The sequence below is a fragment of the Pipistrellus hanaki genome (assembly GCF_964339955.1).
Source record: "Pipistrellus hanaki genome assembly, chromosome: 10".
In the NCBI taxonomy this organism is placed as follows: domain Eukaryota; kingdom Metazoa; phylum Chordata; class Mammalia; order Chiroptera; family Vespertilionidae; genus Pipistrellus; species Pipistrellus hanaki.
In genome coordinates, this window is record NC_140512.1 from 20,891,233 (window position 1) to 20,904,695 (window position 13,463).

The 13,463-nt window shown below is 41.6% G+C and overlaps 1 protein-coding gene across 5 annotated transcripts in view; it reads right to left on the minus strand.

Annotated features, from left to right (window-relative positions):
- Positions 1–13,255, minus strand: part of SEMA3C (semaphorin 3C) — a 147,858-nt gene extending 134,603 nt beyond the window's left edge. The window contains exons 1-2 of one of the 5 annotated variants that reach the window (XM_084897061.1): positions 13,132–13,255; positions 10,459–10,598 (exon numbers count right to left, since the gene is read on the minus strand). In XM_084897061.1, the coding sequence (XP_084753187.1) occupies positions 10,459–10,561 (103 nt within the window). In that variant the 5' untranslated portion in view covers positions 10,562–10,598; positions 13,132–13,255. Of the gene's footprint in view, positions 1–10,458; positions 10,599–12,154; positions 12,175–12,360; positions 12,478–12,621; positions 12,986–13,131 lie in introns of those variants that run through there. The other 4 variants (XM_084897060.1, XM_084897058.1, XM_084897059.1 and 1 more) reach the window with 4 other exon arrangements.
- Positions 13,256–13,463: the final 208 nt, after the last annotated feature.

A 13,463-nucleotide genomic window follows, 5' to 3' on the forward strand; every position in this document is an offset into this window, starting at 1 on the left:
TGGGCCCCCATGCCTACCTACTTCATAGGCGTTCTGAAATACATGAGTGATCGGTGGAATTTCTCAAAAACATAAAAAGCCCTCCATAGAAGTAACATCAATATTAAGTGCTCAAGGCACTTAATTTCCACGGAATGAAGGAGGTTTGAAAGGAAATCACACATCTTGGAAGTGCAGGCTCTCCTTGCCTGCTTTTACAGCTCAGCACATTGTTTCAGGGCTAGCGCTGCCCTAAAATAGCACAGGGCTTAGCACTTCGCTCTGCCTTTTATGCGTTCTGCTTGCCAAGTCATACTCAGTGTTAGAAAACGTCTAACCTTTCTGTTCCTTGCTTTTCAATTTGTTTTCGTTAACAACGGAGGTCTTCAGTAACACATAACAGAAAATCAGACAGACGGCGGAGAAGGGCTGGAATTTGCCCAAGGCGTGCTGCTCTTTTTCTCAATACTTTTATTATTTGACAGCCATGTAACTAAAACAAAAATGATAGTTATTTTTTTTTAATACTCATTACATAAAAGGTGTGTAGGAAAAGGAAAAAGTGAGTATGTCTCAGTGTATATTTATTTGATGTAATGGTGTCCATAAAAAAAAAAAAAAGAAGAAAGAAAGAATACTTGAATCACTTTTTTAAAGACGAAGTGTAGGCTATATTGAACTTATAGAAACACACCCCGACAAATTTGCATAGAGGTGAGGAGAGAGAAAAAATACATTTTTCTATAGTTTTTATCCTTGGTTTGAGCTCAGACCTGTTCCCATAGCCAAAAGGGAGACCTCACCTACAGCAACTAACTAACCATAGTCCAGAGAACCAAGATGGTGGCATAGGCAAAAGCCTGTATTCGCCACTTCCCACCACCACATCAAAATTACAACTAAAATACAGAACAACCATCATCCAGAACCATGGAAAGCTGGCTGAATGGAAGCCTTACAAGTAGAGAAGTAGAGAAGAAAGCCCACCGAGACTGGTACGAGGTGAGGAGGCGCGGAGGTACGGCACCCAGGTGGGCTGCTTTTTAACTGGGAGGGAGATCTTCTCTGCAGAGGCTGCCTGGAGGAGCAAGGGGTCCCAGCCCCAGACCAGACCCCCAGCCCTCAGTCCCAGAGCTGGGGAAAGAAGTTCCTATGGGCAGTAAGAACTATGGGCTATAAAAACCAGTGCAGATTGGGGCTCAGTGACACAGAGGCTACTGGAGACCCAGCTGCTCCTCTTAAAAGGCTGGCACCATGAACTGAACTTACAAGTTCCTGCTTTCTCTGAGCTCTAGCACCAGGGCGAGGGTCTGGGGAACACAGACACATACCAGGAGGAACTGGATTGTCTGGTATTGAGGCAGGATCTTGGGGCTGGTTTTCTCCCAGGCAGAGGTGCTTGCAGGGATCACTGTTCCTGTGCTGGAACTTTCCTGGTTGCAGAGCTGAATGGCAGCCATTTCCGTTTGCTCCACCCTGGTGATTCTCTAAGACCTGCCCCATCCAATTTATAACCACACCCCAGCTGTGTGCAGAGGCTTTTGCATATGAATGACCTGTACTTGCTCAGGCTAAAATCTCTCAAACAAACTGCAGTTGGGTCAGGGAGCCCCAAACCTATCAATACAAAGCCCAAGACCCAGCACCAGCACCAGCCTGCCTCGCTTCACAGCTGGGCCTCATCTAGGCACTTCCAAACCTGATAGAAAGACGAGGAATCTGCAGATCTCTGTAGCTCCTGCTGGGTGACCCCATGCAGTGGCTGACTTTGCACCTCCCTGAGTCAATGTACTCAGACCCAAGAGCCAGTGTACTCAGTGGTCAGTGTCAGACCATACCAGATTACAACTCTACATGTCCAAAAGTGACACTCTCACGGGGCAGACTCAGTGAGCACCAAAGCGCCACTGAAACAAGTTCTCCACAGGGTGTCTCCTGCATAGCAGCTCTCCCACTGTAGTTGCAGCTGGTTCTCACAGCCAATTGTTTGACCATAAATGTTCACCCTTATCTATGGATATCATGGAATATGACACATATTGCTCATGAAATTGCCTTGATTAGATGACTGGATGACTGAATAAGTACAGTACACATACTCTTCTGATTTCAGATTGCTGAAGCTTCCCTTTTCTGTTCTCAATTGCAGGAACCTCATACCTTTAAAAATGGCTTAACATCACAACATCATCTTTTGGCAACACAATTAAGCTTATTAGAATATGAGAAAATTCACTGAGGACAAGAATTACCTTTTTATGACATGGTTTCTCACTTTTTTTCTAAAAATCTTAAAAAGAGAGAGTTCCACAGTGTATCATTATAACACATTCTACCCTAATATTTCCCATGAGCCTTTTTTTGCACTACTTAAAACTTCCCTCCTTCAATTTAAGGCTATGAAAGAGATTTTGTTTTAATTTTGAGTACTAGAGTCCTACATAAATACATATTACTAGAGGCCCAGTGCATGAAAATTCATGCACTGGAGGGGATCTCTCAGCCTGGCCTGCCCGCTTTCAGTCTAGGAGCCCTCAGGGGCAGGAGGCAACCTGGCAATCAGGGGAAGGCGATGCCTCATCACACCTCTGCTGTTGCCACAGCCAGCAGAGCAAGCCTTGGTTGGCCCTGGTTACCTGATCCTCAGGCAGCCCTGGGCAGCCGGGCACCTGGGCAGCCGACAGCCAAGGCTTGCCTGGGCCTCAGGCCAGCCCTAGGTGACTGGGGAGCTAAGGGAACTAAGGGACTCCAGAGGGCATAGCAGTCAATTAGCATATTTTCTCCTTATTGGCTGTGGGCACTGCCACCTTTGTGATGGCATGAGGATCAATTAGCATATCCCCTCTTTGTTAGCTAGGATAGGGGAAAATGGACATATGAAATTCTCTTGGCAATTTTTTCCCATCTTCAATTCCCATTATATTTTATAACAGTTTTAATTTGCTCTTTACATCACAAATTTAGTGCTACTCTACTTCAGACTCTTTATGGTTGAGCACTGCCCAATGCACCCTTGAATTCATCTATTCCTTCCTGATTTCAAAGACACTGTCACTGAGGAAAAATGCAGAGCCTATTATTACACAGTACTTCTTATTGAGTTTGGGTTTTTCAAAACATGCAGGTGCTATTTAAGATGTTTAATTGACATTTAACTGAGATCATCAGAAAGGGATTTAAAAGAAACTACAGTAACACAAGTTTTCCCAAGAACTAAATATTTCAGAAGATTCAATACAACCAGAGTGAGCTTTCTCCAAGATGAATGGAGAAATCAAGAACAATTGACTTTATTTTCATCTCTTGGGCAACCATAAGACAAACTGTTCTCAACAAATGTGCCTTGAAAGGTTAATGCTACCAGAGTTCATAAAGAGGCAATTTATTATTTTGAGTTTATTGTCCAATGACAATTCATCAGCTTTTGGGTTTAGCTCACCAGTTCACAGGGGTCCTTTTATTTATCGTTAAATTAACTAAGCTTCTTGTCAAACGAGGCAGCTATAGACGATAAAAGATGCTTTGTAAAATTCCATCCTCTTTCATTTATATGTCAATGACTTGGAGACATTTATAACCTTATTAATAAAAATTCAGCACCAAAAGAAGGCAAAAAAAGAAAATCACTAAGTAAATAACTGAAAGAACTTACAAGGCTCTACACTTATATACTTGTTGCCCAATACAACGCACAATGACATTTTTATGTTTTTAAAGCACTGTCATGAACATGCAAATGTAAAAACTCAAACTGGAGCTGGAAAATTGGCCAAAATAAGCTAAGAAAAATGTATCCAAATAGGAGCACCTTTATGAAGTTTTCACTCTTTGAGTTTTAGGCAATGATTCACAGGCTTCAAAGGACAAGGGACAGTTCAGTAGTAGGACGTCTTTACTATTCTATCGAACACAAGCAAAGAATTAATAGTGACAAATGACTGACTTTCTGTCATCTATTTAACTAGCAATGAATTTATTTTTGAGTTCCCAAAACTTTATACCACATTTTCCGGCTAAATGCTTTAAGATATTTCTAGGGGCACCTTAATAACTCATCAGAATTTTTATTTGTGTTTTTTTTAATACATTTTTTATTGATTTCAAGAAGAAAGGAGCGGGAGAGAGAGATGAAAACAACAATGATGAGAGAGAATAATTGATCGTCTGCCATCCTGCATGCCCCACACTGGGGATTGAGCCCACAACCCAGGCATGTTTCCTGACTGGGAGTAAAACCGTGACCTTCAGGATCATAGGTCAATGCTCAACCCCCGAGCCATGCCAGTCAAATAATAACTCATAAGACTTTTGAAACAAAATAAAAACTTCAGTGGACCCAGACTTCCCTTTCTGTAAAATAATATTCATTTAGGCTTTCTGAAGACTATGGGATGGATACTGAGCGCACATTATCTTTATCCTACTTATTTATCTCTAGGTATTATCTTTCTAGACCTAAAAACATATAAAAATGATAATCCTGTATCCATCAGGATTACTTTAAAAAGTAAGCCCTGATGACTCAGAGGTTTCTGATTGAATCTAATTGCTATTAATAGAACACTATGTGGCAAAAGCATAATACATATTCTTTTCTATGTAGACTATTGTGAGTTTAAATAATTAAAAACACATGATGTATGCTCCTTGACAACGAGGAGTTAAAGCAGAAAACAGAGAGATATTCAAAAATATCCAAATATTTATAAATTATACAAGATATTCCTTTAAAAGAAAACATAACAGAGAAATTAGAAGATATATTGAACTGACTGAAAATCACAACACATTTCATCAAAATATGTAGGGCACTGCTAAGGCAGTATTTCAAGGGAAATTTGTATCATACCTCCATAACTGGTTGTATGGAAAAACTTCTCAAATCAGTAATTTAACAGTCCATGCTAAGTAGTTATAAAAGAACAAATTATGCAAGAAGAAATCAGATAATTAAATTTGGAGGCATAAATAAAAAAGGCTAAACAAAAATAATAGACAAAATGTTGATTATTTAAAGAGATCAATAAAATGAAAAAATTGATCTCTATACAGATCAGTCCGAGCATAAAGGAAGCAGACATACATAATCAGTATCGGAAATAAAATTTAAAAAATATATATTACTACAGATCCTACAGACATAGTGCGATAATAAAATGTGAATAACTTTGTCAGTAAATTGAATATCTTAGATTCACAATCAGAATTGCTAGCTGAAAAGTAATCTTATAAGAAATTATCTAATTTTTTACCAGAACCGATTTGGCTCAGTGAATAGAGTGTTGGCCTGCAGACTCAAAGATCCCAGGTTCGATTCTGGTCATGGGCATGTTCCTTGGTTGTGGGCACATTCCCAGTAGTGGGTGTGCAGGAGGCAGCTGATTGATGTTTCTCTCTCATCAATGTTTCTAACTCTCTATCCCTCTCCTTTCCTCTCTGTAAAAAAATCAATAAAATATATTTAAAAAAGAGAAATTATCTAATTTTAACAGGAATAACATTTGATATAATTAACTCAGTAATCATATTTTATATATAAAATGTAAAAAAAAAATCCATTTTTCTGAAGCTCAGAACCTTCTCTTAAAATTACATGTAACTGATACTTTTTATCAAATTATTTTGTATTTACTCCTGATTTTATAAAATATTACATGCTAAAATTTCTACTGGATAAATGCAATGCTTCCTTTTTTTATATTAACAACACAAACAAAGCAGTGTTTGTCTATTGTACATATGTATCCTTGCCTTTCCATATTACCTTTATAGTTTACCGGGGGGGGGGGGGGGGGGGGGGGGGGTGGTTAGGGGATGAGAGATACAGTGGCAATAATTCTATGAAATATAAATCTGTTAAACTATTGAATTGTTTTTCCACAATTATTCAACTTAAAAAAACAGTTGCATTAACTATATATTCATTTGAAAAGCTATTTGGCACTGAGAAATATAGAAGTTACACAATATAATATCTTCTAGGGTTAAATTCTCTTAACATGAAAGGTTTAGCTAGCACAAATGTAACTAATTAATAACATCTGAAGTACATTCTCCCATAGGACTGATGACCATCTGGTTGACCTTGCGCTAGATCAATAGAGATGGCAAATCTGTAAATCGTTTCTTAAATGTTATCAGTCCATCATTCCACCACAAGCAGAAGGGCTGGAACTTGGATGGGAGAAAGAATCTCTTGTTTCTTACACCTTTAAATCAACTATGATTCATCATTTGACTATAAGCAAGACAAGACTGAGATGATTCTCCTAAAATTTCTCCCCAGAGACAGGCAGAGGGTCAAGATACAGTGAAGATTTCAAGACACAAGAGCCAGGAGGCAGTGTAATTATGGGAAACTATAAAGATGCAAAAGGCCTCTGCCGGATGTAACTTGAAATTACTTAAATTTCCTCAAAAGCATCTTCCAAGTCCTGATTTTTGGTTGCAAAGTAGTTATAGAAATTTGGAAATATGAAATAAAGTATATAACTATATGTATTTAAATTAACATATGTTCATATAGAAGGTGGAGCAAAAGGAGATTTATAGTTCTTCACATGGAAAATAATATAATTGATAAATAATAATGCAAGAATAAACTCTGTATTTGGTTTAGTCACAACTATAAACAGATTGTTGCCCCACCCTGTATATGTCGACCCTGCACAAATTTCTATATTTTGATGTCAAGACTAAACTACTTTGGAAAAATTTAGTAACCTACTCAGATAAGCCATCATAAAATCAGTGACAAACTTTAACAAGAAATTTGGAACACGCATCTCAAGCAGGTATACTATCAAATCTCTTAAGAAAATTCCTAAAAATTTATTATTAAAATTTAAACATTTTAACTGTTTTTTTCTTGCCCAAGCTACTTTTCCTATGATATTTTGCCTAATATATAGTCTAACTTAGGAGGTTTTGTACTTAATGTAGAAGTTATGGAATTTCCTTGATATATTACTTTAAAATAGTCTCTAAATTGTGATATTTTACCTCTATGATTATTTCCTATTAAGACTATTGGAGAGTATTATGCTGTGTGAAATAAGCCAGTCAGAGAAATATAAGTATCACATGATCTCACTTGTATGTGGAATCAAGTGAACAAAACAAACTGATGAAAAAAAAAAAAAAAAGATCCAGGCATTGAAGCATGCAATAGACTGAAGTATTTCAAAGGGAAGAGGGAGGAAGTATATGAAGCGATTGACCAATGAATTATCTATGCATAGCCCATGGACAGATAATATAATGCAGTGGGCCTGGGGAGGGGACCTATAAGGGGTGGAGAGTGTCTATGGGGGGAATAGGGGAACATCTGTAATACTTCCAACAATAAAGATAATTTTTATTCCTAACTAAGGAGTACAGATATTTTTTCCACTGATTTTTAGAGAGAGTGGAAGGGAGGGGGGAGTGGGAGAAACAGAGAGAGGAGAGAGAGAAAGAGAAAGATCAACCTAAGAGAGACACATTGACTGGTTGCCTCCGCTCACTCCCCTGACCTGGCCACGGATTGAATCTGCAACTGAGGTATGTGGCCTTGACTGGAAATGGAATCCCTGACTATTCCTTCTGTGGGCCAACACTCTGACCACTGACCCAAACCAGCCAGGGCAATAAAGATAATTTTTTAAAGGTTCTTGAAAAGAATAAAATATCAGGAATTGTAAAACTTTCAGATAGATAGCTTATTGTATTCTACATCTACACTAATAAAAGAGAAGTATGCAAACTGACTGTCGCTTCTCGATGCCCACCAGACAATCCGGAGTATGCAAATTAAACGATGAAGATGGCAGCAGCCCTGTCCCCCAGCTGCTCCGGATCTCTGGGCAGCACACCTGCAGGGGTGGAGGGGCCAGGTGGGGCAGGATGCCTGCTATGAGGGGGAGGGCAGGGGACAGAAGGAGCTACAGGAGTGGTGCTTTGGCCCGAGTGAAGATGGAAGGCTCAAATACAAGGTAGCAGCCAGAGTGAAGGCCTGGGTCTTGGGTGCCGGAAAAAAACCCAGCCAGGGAAAGGAAAGTCTATTCCATGAATCTTCCTGCAACACACCTCTGTATATATATAAAAGCCTAAGCAACTGAACAACTGAATGACCAGTTGCTGTGATGTGCACTGATCACCAGGGGGCAGACACTCAACACAGGAGCTGCCCCCTGGTGGTCAGTGCTCTCCCACCGCAGGAGTCCTGCTCAGCTGACAGACCTGTCCCAGTGGACCACTCCCTCCTAGTAGTCCTACAGGTCCAATCTCCGGAGAACAGGCCAGGCACCAACAGACCCGGTGCTGCCCACAGGATCCTGACAGTGCTGTTGACTTCCTGGAAGTTGGCCTCAGGCACCATGGCCGTTTCCCCTCCCTAGATGCTCCTCAAAGAAGAGACAATATAAAAGTGGCTCCCAACAACCAGCGAGAACAACAGTGGGATGGATCTGGACCCCAGACTGGCAAGGGCATCCCACTGCCTGCCCAGAGGGCCAATCGCATCCCAGCTCCCCTCCCACCCCCTTGGGATGGCGCACACGGCTGGTGAGTGCCACTGTGATGGCACAAGCCTCTCCTAATCAGGACTGACGGAGCACAAGTCTGCAGCAGGTGCATCGGTACCAGGATGAGCAGGAGCGACGGGCAGGTGTGGCAGGCACTGCTGGACTGCCAGTTTCAGCTTAATCCCCGCAGGCCATGCCGAGGGACCCCACCCATGCATGAATTCATGCACCGGGCCTCTAGTATGTTATAAATGAAGGTAAGTCTTATTTTTAAGAATCTTATTTGGGAGCACTTAAAATATTAAAGATGCAGTATTTTTTAAAGCCCATCGTAACTTCTAGTCACTGTATACAGAGCTGTTACATAGTAATGAAGTTTGGTTTTAAAAGATTGCATTCCTAAACTTCATTGAAAAACAAGTTTTAATTGTCTCTTCGAATATAGACTTGATGAAATATCTCTGGTGACACACTTATCTTTAATATTTACCTATTTTGGATTAAGCTGCCGTTAAACAAAGTTTGATTAATTTTGATGAAATAAAGAGAATGGGTTTAAAGGCCTAATCTGTGAGACCACTCCATCTTCCTATACACTGAGAGAAATACAGGAAATAGGGGAGAAATTGTACTGCTCCCTAATGCCTTTCTTTCTTTCTTTTCTTTTCTTTCTTTCTTTCTTTCTTTCTTTCTTTCTTTCTTTCTTTCTCTTTTTCTTTTTCTTTCATACTAGGTAGCTCTCAACTTAGGAGAAAAGTTGTAAGCTGACTATGAGATGCTTTAGTTAGTTTTGTTTTTGTTTTTAAAGGACACGTCAAAGGATCTGTTTTCCTTCCTTCACAACTTAACTGGTAGTCAGGGGTTTTAAGGGGAATACCTGGCTTAGAAGCTAAGGAAGCAATTAGAAGCTAAGTTCATAAGGTACCTATAGGACTTATGATAACCTTGGAGAAAGCTTTTGGGAAGGGAGAGAAGGGGAGGGGAGAGGAGGGGAGGAGAGGGAGGGGAGGGAGGTAGGGAGCCATTTGACATAAGTATCAGTCATACTGCTACTTGAAATTCAAGATAACAGTGTTTCACAGACATCCTGCTATAGGAAGGTCTTAGAGTATATTGTTTCTCAAATGAAAATGAAAATATGCCCAATGAAACTGAAGTTTATGCAGAGACAGAGCTGAAAGAAGCCATAAAAATATAAATAACCCTGAGTGGCAGGGTGATATTCCTGATCCATTTCTTATCCCATCTGTCCAATGGCTATGGGTTACGTGTCTGACTGAATGATCCACCTGTAAGTCCTTTGAACAATATACATTAAAGCTCACGCATACATTCAGCAAACCATTCCTCAGAGGACTTACAACTTTTATGTGTGTGAAAATTTGAAGTCACACTCATTTCCCTAAGCTCCTGAAGATAACATCTGTACACAACAGCAATCAAAAGCCTATTTTGAACTATTCCTTTAGTTCCTTTACAATTAGGTACTTTGCCAACCTCAGGAAGTCCTTGTGGAAATAGAAGAAACATTATTATATAGAAAGACCAGTTTCAAGACTAGTGTTCCAAATTTATTAGGAGAATTTTCAGTAATTTAACCTTCATAGTTCTTTCTGCTAATGGAGATTAGTACATATGAAGTGTTTCTCAACCAAACCAGGTGAATATTAAATATTAGATATTGTAGGCTTTAAGTTCTTTACCATCTCCCCCAGGCACGCACATGCAAACACAGAAGAAATTTAAAAGGGGGCAGAATTCACTTCAAGCATTTTCAGAAACAAATGCAATAGAGGGCTTTTGTCCATTCACCAATAATTTTAAATAGCCCTGTCATCCAAAAACCTGTCCCATAAATATTTTTTAAATCAATATTCAATAATACTTTACTACCTTTAGTGTTGTTTTTTTTTAATCTGAATAAGAAAACAAATGATAAATAACATTTCCCCAGAGAACTTATCAACTTGCTTACCATCAAATGTTAAATAAACTCTTGCTTGGGGCTGAGAAGATCCTTTTACACAGACGGAACAGACAAATACTCCAACCAACATGCAAATTGCCTGGAATGCCATTTCTTCAGATTTTCAAGTTAACATCCAAGAGAAATACCTTCAAAAAAGAGAGAGAGAGGTTTCTTACATCTCATTCCACATTTTAGGAGCACACCCACAGCCACACAAACATAACCAGCAACCTAGACAGAGCACCTTATTCACAAAAGACATTCATTCCTGAACTTCCATGGCCATGCAAACAGTAGGAGGTGCTGTGACTTTGCTTCTTAGAGCTGAAAATTTGGATTCAATTCCCTTGGTCTGGCAGTGTTTGCGAAAGGGAAACTCTCATCTTCCAAAACGTGAAGAACAAAGCAGCCAGGAAAAAGGGATTGATTCCCAAAGGAAAACCAATATTTAAATGTGCTCTCCTCTCTAAAAAATCACATTATGATTAAATGACTTGAGAATGGTATCCATAGGTATTAATGAATGAAAACACCCTTTCCTACCATAGAGTAGTAGTAAAAAATAAAAAAAATAAAATAAAATAAATTCCCACATGAACATTCCATACTCATTAGCTCTTGTACCTGAAATGGTGTTTCTATGCATAGATTGACATGTGCTCAATCCTTGACCGCTCAAACCATTTGAATCAGTTATCGGCCACTTTATACAGATGACCACACAGCTGTGAAGTGATGCAGATGAGGTAACCTTGGACTGGTGCCAAATTCAAACCAATGACCTAGTGGTGAGCAATCTAGTGAGCCATCTATCCCTCCATGCATAGTTCATATAAATCAACCAGAAAGTGGCTGTCAAAATTCCAATAGGTAAATCAGAGAGACAAGTGCTATCTGGAGCTGCAGCTATAAAATTGATACATGTTATTAAGTCATGTCTGAATACCAAGGAAGACCAGGTAACGCGTTAACCACAGATCTATAAACGCTCCAGTAGTCGCAGCATGTGAAATAATCTCAGGACCATTAAAAAAAAAAAAAATCCCATTATTTGGAGTCTAGCATAATTACATACTGAAATGACAAGACAGTTTATTCTAGGAATTAATTTTCATAGATCACAACAATTCTGACCTTCAGTACCATGTGGCTCTTAAAATTAAAATCGCATCACTTATTTTACTCCATAACATGCCATTACAAGTTGTAAACACTGCTTCATGAATGCAGAAGAAAAAAAAAAAAAGAACAATCATACCGAACATGCCATTCTTAAAGGAAAATTACAACTTGATTTCCTAGGTGGCACAGAAGTTACGGGAGTTAGAAACAAAATCTGCGCGCCTCTTTCACCACACAGATGGACAGATGGAGGGGAGCCTTGCGGTGTTTGTGTTGGTAATTTTCAAAAGACACAGTTTCTTCCTGCTTCCACCACCTCCTCACCCTGTCACCCCTACATTAACCTAGAAGGAAATTGATTTTATGGAGTGACTTTCACTTAGTCATTTGTTCCATGTAAGGAAAAAAAAAAAAAAGCCACATATCTGCCTAACCTTTGTCTCTGTATGAAGAAGGCTGATGGTATTTGCATATTTTTACACATGGCTATCATCAGGATCTTACCTGGCATGTTTCTCCCCACACCCCATCCCCACAAAGAGACACTTACCCCAAATTGCCAAAATAAAATAAAACAAACCTTGGAGATGACATGACGGGTCCTAGGAAGCAAGGATACAGTGCAATGTGGTGGCAAGCCTACCCTGGAGGAAAGCGACTCCAAAAGCAAGTGCCTCTTCCACATGCCTCACCCCCCGCCCCCCGCCCCCCCATCTTACAACTTCTTCCCTTTAACGCAGACACTTGGACAGGCTGCCTATTTTCACTTCTGAGCGGAACACTCACAGCATGTGCGAACAGGACCCCTCTAGGTCCCCTCCTGCACTGTGCGCCTTAGAAGCCAGTCCTGAAACCTGCAACTCCGCTCCCGCAGGTGCCGCCGTCTGAAGCCACAGCTCCCGCCGGCCGGGCGCTCCGCGGGAGGAGCGGCGCCCGGACCCGCTGCGGCCGCTCTTAAGCAAATGTGCAAACCCGAGCCCGGCGAGGTGCGAAAAGTCAATGCACACAGACCCTAAAAGTAACGCTGAGCTTAGAAAAGCAGCTTACCGAGGGGAGAAGAGAGCAGCAGGGAAAAAAAAAAAAAAAAACACACCAATGCGCTACCGGCTTGGCCCCGCGCGTGTGCGTCTGCAGCCCGAGTCCCCGGAGCCCCGAAGGTCTGAGCGGACCCAGCGGGGCGCTCCGTCCTTCCCGCTCCCGGCGGAGTTTCTCTGCACAGGAATCCCCAGCGCCGCGGGGCGGGGCTGTGCAGCCGGAGCCGGGCTCCGCGGCGCTCGGTCCAGCGCCCGGGAGTGAATGAGAGCGGCCGGCGCCGGGGGCGAGCGCTCGGTGTCCGGTTACAGCGGCTCCCGCTGCCGGCGGCCCAGCCACTGCGCTCAGCCCCGCGCCCGCCGCGTCCCCCGCCGCCCCGCCCAGGGCGCGCCGGGCGGGGCCGGAGCCGGCGGGCGGGGCGGGCGGGGCTGCCCGGAGCGCGGCCCGGGAGCAGGAATGCGGGGCGGGCGGGCTAGGGGACCAGCATGACAACTCCGCCCTGGAGCTGTCCTCGGTGGAACTTACTGGGGGTGCCCCGAGGGTTTTGTTTTTGCCAGCAACTCCTGGAAGGCGCACCCGCGTGGCTTGGCCATACACATCAAAGTGCAAATCAGTCCTTTTCTTTTCTTTCTTTCTTTTTCTTTCCCCCAGCAGAGAAGGATCCCTACATCCTTTTAAGGCAAAGAGATGCGTCTTTAAAAGAGCATTCCTGTCTTGTCCTTTCCGTGAAGCCAATGTTCTAAAATCATTCCCACAATTTCACCCCAGACATGTGTCCTTTTTAAGGGGTGTTGTTTTCTGTTTCGTTTACTTAATGGAAAGCAGTAAGTCTGTAACGTCCCTCTCCACACACACAC